General features: G+C 35.2%; 1 protein-coding gene across 1 annotated transcript; it reads right to left on the reverse strand.

Moving 5' to 3' along the window:
- Positions 1 to 2,198: 2,198 nt before the first annotated feature.
- LOC140890603 (heat stress transcription factor A-7a-like) lies at positions 2,199 to 3,544 on the reverse strand. The gene is made up of 2 exons (XM_073298511.1): positions 3,104 to 3,544; positions 2,199 to 3,010 (listed from the first exon to the last, which is right to left on the reverse strand). Exons 1-2 carry the CDS (start codon positions 3,533 to 3,535, stop codon positions 2,297 to 2,299), a joined length of 1,146 nt encoding a protein of 381 aa, XP_073154612.1. The 5' UTR covers positions 3,536 to 3,544; the 3' UTR covers positions 2,199 to 2,296.
- Between the last annotated feature and the right edge of the window lie 2,488 nt (positions 3,545 to 6,032).

Below are 6,032 nucleotides of genomic sequence, written 5' to 3' on the forward strand. Positions count from 1 at the left end.
CTGCTCTGGGAAGAAATGGGGGAGCGACAGGTAGAGAGACCGGAATTAGTTCAACAGATTGCTGATATCGTTGGGCAGATCAAGAAACGGATTAAGACTGCACATGATCGACAGACTAGTTACGCTAACATCAAGCGTAGGCCTTTGCAGTTTCAGGTTGGTGAGAAAGTGTTTTTGAAAGTTTCACCTTTCCGCAGGATTTTGAGATTTGGTCTCAAAGGGAAGCTATCTTCGAGATTCATTGGTTCATTCAGGATTTTAGAAAGTGTTAGAGATTTAGCTTATAGATTGGCATTACCACCGTATCTGTCTAGTATCCATGATGAATTCACTATCACCAAAGGAGTTACAATCGTCCAATTCTCGCAGGAGCTAAAACACAAGCTCATATACAAAAAGGTAAGAATGAACAAGTTTTATACAGGTCTCTCCCTTTATTCTTGAACTTGTAAAGCAATGAAATCTCCCGGACCAAAAAATCTTCAAACTTATGCCCCTGTTTCAGAGAATCCGATTTCTCAAAGAAGGAGATGATTAAAACAGTTAACTCACTCACTTAACCAACCCTTACTTAATATAAACTAACAAGAGGGCTTGTGAGCCGTTGGATCAAGGCAAAAGATCTGATGGAAACAGGAGCATACAAGTAAGTCACCAATTTGAGTCAACCATAGTCTCCACAAAAACTTAAAGTACCGAATCAAAATCACCTGATTTCAAAATCGAAACCAACTAAAAAAAACCATTTAAATCCAACCAAATAAAACAAAATTTACCGTCGGACCCATTAATTTCCCGTTTTAACTATTTATTATTACTGAACACACGAGGTAAAACGGTATTAAAAAGTATTAGAGCCTTTCTAACGCGATCTCTTACTCAAATATATCATATGATAATGCTAGTGCCAAATGTATTAATTTGTACATGATAATCTTATATATTTTTCTTTCTTCTAGCAGCTGAAAAAAGAGTGTGGGGAAGTAGTAGCAAAATATAAAAATTCAAATAATAATATTTAATAAAAATGTACCAAAAAAAGGGCTATGTTTGGTGGGAATGTACATAATCAATCACATATTGCACTTGTTCACCAATGGCCACTTGGCTTGTTCATATAAAGAGATATAAAGAATCAGGCCTATATCTGAAGTTTCTAGCAGCAGTCCTAATCTTGAGACAGATATATATGTCTCAAGACTCGGACTGCTGCTAGAAGTTATATATATATAATATTCGGGTTTTGTGTTCAGGATAAATGGGCTCCAACAATTTTTTTTGTTAAACAAATTTAAACGGAACTTTAAAAAATGGGGTCGACTTTATTATCATTATATATATCTGTATATATGTATATATATATATATATATGGAAAATAACTTTTTGGTACATTAACTTGTTTATATTTTGGTTTTGGCCCATTAATTTTTCAAAATTTGGTTTTATGCAATTGGATCAAAATCATTGAAAATTAAAAATTAGTGTATCAAAACCAAATTTTGAAAAAATAATGAATTAAAACAAAAAAATAGACAAGTTAATTGATTGACAAAAACAATATTTCTCCATATATATATATATATATATAAATCTCAAGATTCGGACTGCTGCTAGAAGTTATATATACATATAATATTAGGGTTTCGGACTGCTGCTAGAAGTTATATATATATATATAATATTAGGGTTTTGTGTTCAGGATTAACTGGGCTCCAACAAATTTTTTTGTTAAAAATTAGGGTTTTGTGTTCAGGATTAACTGGGCTCCAACAAATTTTTTTGTTAAAACAAATTTAAACGGAACTTTAATAAATGGGGTCGAGTTTATTATCATTATATCGAATTGAGTTTGAATCTGAGTTTTGATGATTCGATCATCAAGTTCGAATCGAATTCTTTCTCACTGGATTGAGTTTTTCATCATTGGATCAACTCGACACAATGCCGACAAACTCAACTTAAAAATCATCCGTCCAGTGGACGCCAGTTAAGTTACGTTTTATTAAGATGTTCGCTATGTTCATGACACCAGCAGCAACAGGGGCGTATAAAAAAAAATACATAATATAAACTGATCAAGACCAATCTTACAAAGTGGGAAGAAAAATATATATGGACATAATACACAATGGCATTATTGGCAGCCTAGCTTCCTGTTCTCTGCTAAACGCCATATTTCATGTCTAAATCCTAATTCCCTATCTAACAAAAGAACTAATCATTTAGCATCATACAACTCTGATGCTATTAAACAAATTATATATAATAATATATGTAAACTCCGATTCTTCAACATCAACAGTACTCGAATCCCATGGAGGTCAATTCTCGTTGCTTGTCGGGGCCTTCATCCTCCTCGTAAATCATGTCGTCCTCCATCAGTTTCTCCCACAATATGAAGTTGTCGGAGCAGACGTCGGAGCTGTTGGTTTCCGACGAAGATTCGGCTTTCGGGTCCCGTACAGGGCTCCCGGAGTCATCGGGAGAGAACAATGTCTGGATTTCGGATTGGACGGTGCTCAGCTCTTCTTGAACTTGGAACTTCTTGTCTTCCATGGATTCCGAATTCTCCGACAGCAGCCGCCTCCTCTTCAAGATCCCCACGCTGCTCAGTGCCCTTTTCCTGTTTATCCTCTCGACGCAATCCACCAAATACATGGGATCCTTCAAGGACCTGATCGTGAATATTATCATGTGTTTTTGCTGCATTTCCGAGGCTTGGAGACGCTCTTCCATGGAGGCTATGTACCTCTGTGCGCACTCTTGTTGCTGCCTCAGCTTCAAGATTTCTTGTCTCATTGCGTTTTGGTCGGCTGCCAGCTTGTAGAGCTCGGAATCCACTCCGTGACTTGTCGGGTACTGCCAAGGCTGGGCCGCCGCGGCATCGTGTGGCCGAATCATTTGGGGACTCTGTTTCCTTCTTTTGATGTGTTTGAGCAAATGCTTCTTGCTTCTCTGGAAGCCTTCGTTGGCGAACTCCCATCTGTCCGAATCAATCTTCCTGAATCTCTGTAAATTAAATTAATTATTAGTCACCAAATCAACCAATCCATGTCGAACACAAAAGACAAATTCAAGAAATAAAGAAACATGAATTCATACATAGGTGTTGAGTTGGCGGACGAAGCTGGAGAAATTGTTGTGCTTGAAATGCTTAGGGAGCAAATCGGTGGCGAAAGTGTGTGGATCCCAAACAACGAAGCTACTCCCGCCAACACTCCAAGATATAATATCGTCCGTCTGGGGATCATCCACCATCTCAAACGTCTTCTTCAGAAACGGTGGCGGCCCGACATCTCTCAGCCCTTCCAACGGCTTGGGGAGATGCTGCTCCGCCTCCGCCTCTGCCTCCTCCTCCCCCCATTCATCCTCACCTCCTCCACACTTCCCATTAAACCCAACTCCAAAATACTCGCTCTCATCAAGAAACACCAAGGGCTCTTCCTTCACAGTACCCATCAAAGCTCCATCCCCCACATTATCACGCACCATTTCTTGATTATTATTACTATCTCCAGCTACTACAGAGAACATGTGTTGTGTTGTGTTGTGTTTGTGAGAGTGTCCCTTTACTCCACAAGACTTTATCTTTATTGCCTACTCTTAACACCGATGCACTCAGGAAAAATCCAAAAACACGCGTCGGGGAGAGAGGAGGAGTGGCGAATAAAAAAAGGGGCGTAGGTGCACAGTAGTGGCCAAGTCGCTGTACAGGTGGTGGGAATAGGAAGAGGAGAGAGAGAACGGTGCCAATATTTATTATAAAGAATTCAACAGTACACATATACAACAAGGGAAAAAAAAAAAAAAGATGGATATTATTTTGTTTTCTTTCTTTTTTAATTTAATTTATAAAAAGCCCATCTAATCCGTGTGAATGCAAAAAGAAAATTAGCCAAAATGGGAGAGTATGTACGGCCCCCCATCGTGCCTGTTTTTTGCCATTTGTAGCACTATCCTGTGATGAGTCACTGTCTGACATCCACAGTTTTGATTGGACTTTTTTAGCCCTTTCTTTGAACTTCCAATGAATACTTGTGCGGATTTTTCGATCTCCATGACTTGACTCTTTTTTTTTTTTTAAAGCAAATGACATGACTGTTTTTCATTATGTTATAGATCTTTTTCACTTTGCTATTATTCGTTTTTTTATATTTTCAAATTTTATTGTAATTAAGTTATTTTTATTTTTGGTTTTTTTTTCAAACATGGCATTGATGTGGTAGCACATGACGTGGAAGTGACTTAAACATAGTGCTTAGAGAATAAGGTGCAAGTCAATATTTTTCAATGAAAAACGACTAAAATTGTTAAAAATTACAATATATATGAATAAAAGTGATATTTGACAAATTTTATGATCACAATTGCAAACAAATAAATATATAAGACCAAAAACGTGGTTTTGTCCTCTATTTTTTTATATTATAGTTATGGAAAATTGGAAAGATTGACGGAGTGTCTAGTTTGAGACTAATCTTAACATCCTGTCTCTTTTGATGACATAATTAGGTCAAATGATTAATGGTATGTACTTATGTCCTTTCTCCCGATTTATATGATGTGACAAAATTTTAGACTTCAGATTCTTGATTAATTTGTTAATTTTAAAATATAAGGGAATCACACCATCTGCTCCAAATATACACAAACTCAGCGATGTAAGTTAAGGCATTGCACAAATTCATCATGGTTTCTGAAATGAAATTTTCATTTGTATGGATGAGTTACGTTAAAGCAGGTCTTTATACCTCCTACATTTTGGGAATGGATACCAAATTTTTTCCCCAAACTTTTGTCTATCTATTTTCTTAGACATACAGATTATTACTTTCCCTTCGCTTCCATGATGGGTAGCATACTCTCGCCAAATTATGGAAAATGACATCTTTAGTCATGACTCATGTAATTTGTAACTTGTAAAAATAAGTAACGCCGAGTCAAATTGTTATATTTGAGCTTGACTCGTTTAGAATCGAGTTGAGGTTGATGTTTGTTTAAATAATATATTCATGATCAAAAGCTTATTTGAGTTTTATTGAACATAAAAAGCTTAAAAGTTAAAAATTATAAAATTAAATATTCATTTAATTCAATAAAAATGAATTATATATTTAAATAAAAATATAATATTCGTATTTAAGTTTTTAATTTTATTCTAATCAATAAATTTAATAGATTTGTTTAAATAATATTTCTTATAAGTAAAAGTGTAATGAAATCTATACATAAGAATGGCCTGTGCAATTGGTCGGTTCGGTTACCGATCGAACTGAATAGCAGTTAACCGAATAAATCAAATTTTTTTTTTTGGAAAACCGAATCGACCGAATTAATTTGAATAATCGACTAGACGGAACCAATTTAAAAATCGGTTAATTCGGTCACCGGCCGAATTAACCAAAATTTAAATGAGAAAATTGAGAGAATTTTTCTGTGTGATCTAAAATAAATCTAAAATAATTAAATAGAATTCAACCTATTTTAATGAAGGATAAGAATAAAGTATTATAGCAGATTAACTTATAAATTTTGACAAACATCATAATATTCAATGAAAATGAAAATATGCAAAACTTAAACAATACAACTCCATCACAACTCACAACCTCATAGGGAATCATTTTACACCATAAATTCATAATAACCAAATTTAAACATAGCAAAAGTGAAGGAATTAAAAGAGGTAGTTACTGGACAGTAATGTTGGTTATAGTAGTACTCAAAGTATTAGTATAAGTGTTAGTGTAGAAATGCGACTTATTCATTTTCTTATTACGGTTTAGCAGTTAGAAATGCTTTATATAAATACATATTGTAACTTACATTTCTGGGGTAATGAAGATGAATTCATTCGATTCAATCTCTTTCTCTCTACCTTAACATGGTATCAGAGCCATCGATCTATCTATGTGATTTTGGGTTTTTCTTTCTTCGCCACTGATTTTGCGAAGTTCTTCGTTGCGATATCCAGCAATTTGTTTCCACTTCTTCTGTGATTCAAACAGATCTCGATTTGGGCAATTAACCC

Source organism: Henckelia pumila, chromosome 3 (assembly GCF_033568475.1).
Source record: "Henckelia pumila isolate YLH828 chromosome 3, ASM3356847v2, whole genome shotgun sequence".
Lineage (NCBI taxonomy): Eukaryota > Viridiplantae > Streptophyta > Magnoliopsida > Lamiales > Gesneriaceae > Henckelia > Henckelia pumila.

Bases quoted from the DNA above. Each gene is read 5' to 3' on its own strand.
- LOC140890603 (XM_073298511.1), bottom strand. From the start codon at position 3,535: ATGTTCTCTGTAGTAGCTGGAGATAGTAATAATAATCAAGAAATGGTG. The intron at 3,011-3,103 runs GTATGAATTCAT...TTTAATTTACAG, and splicing joins TCCGCCAACTCAACACCTAT to AGATTCAGGAAGATTGATTC.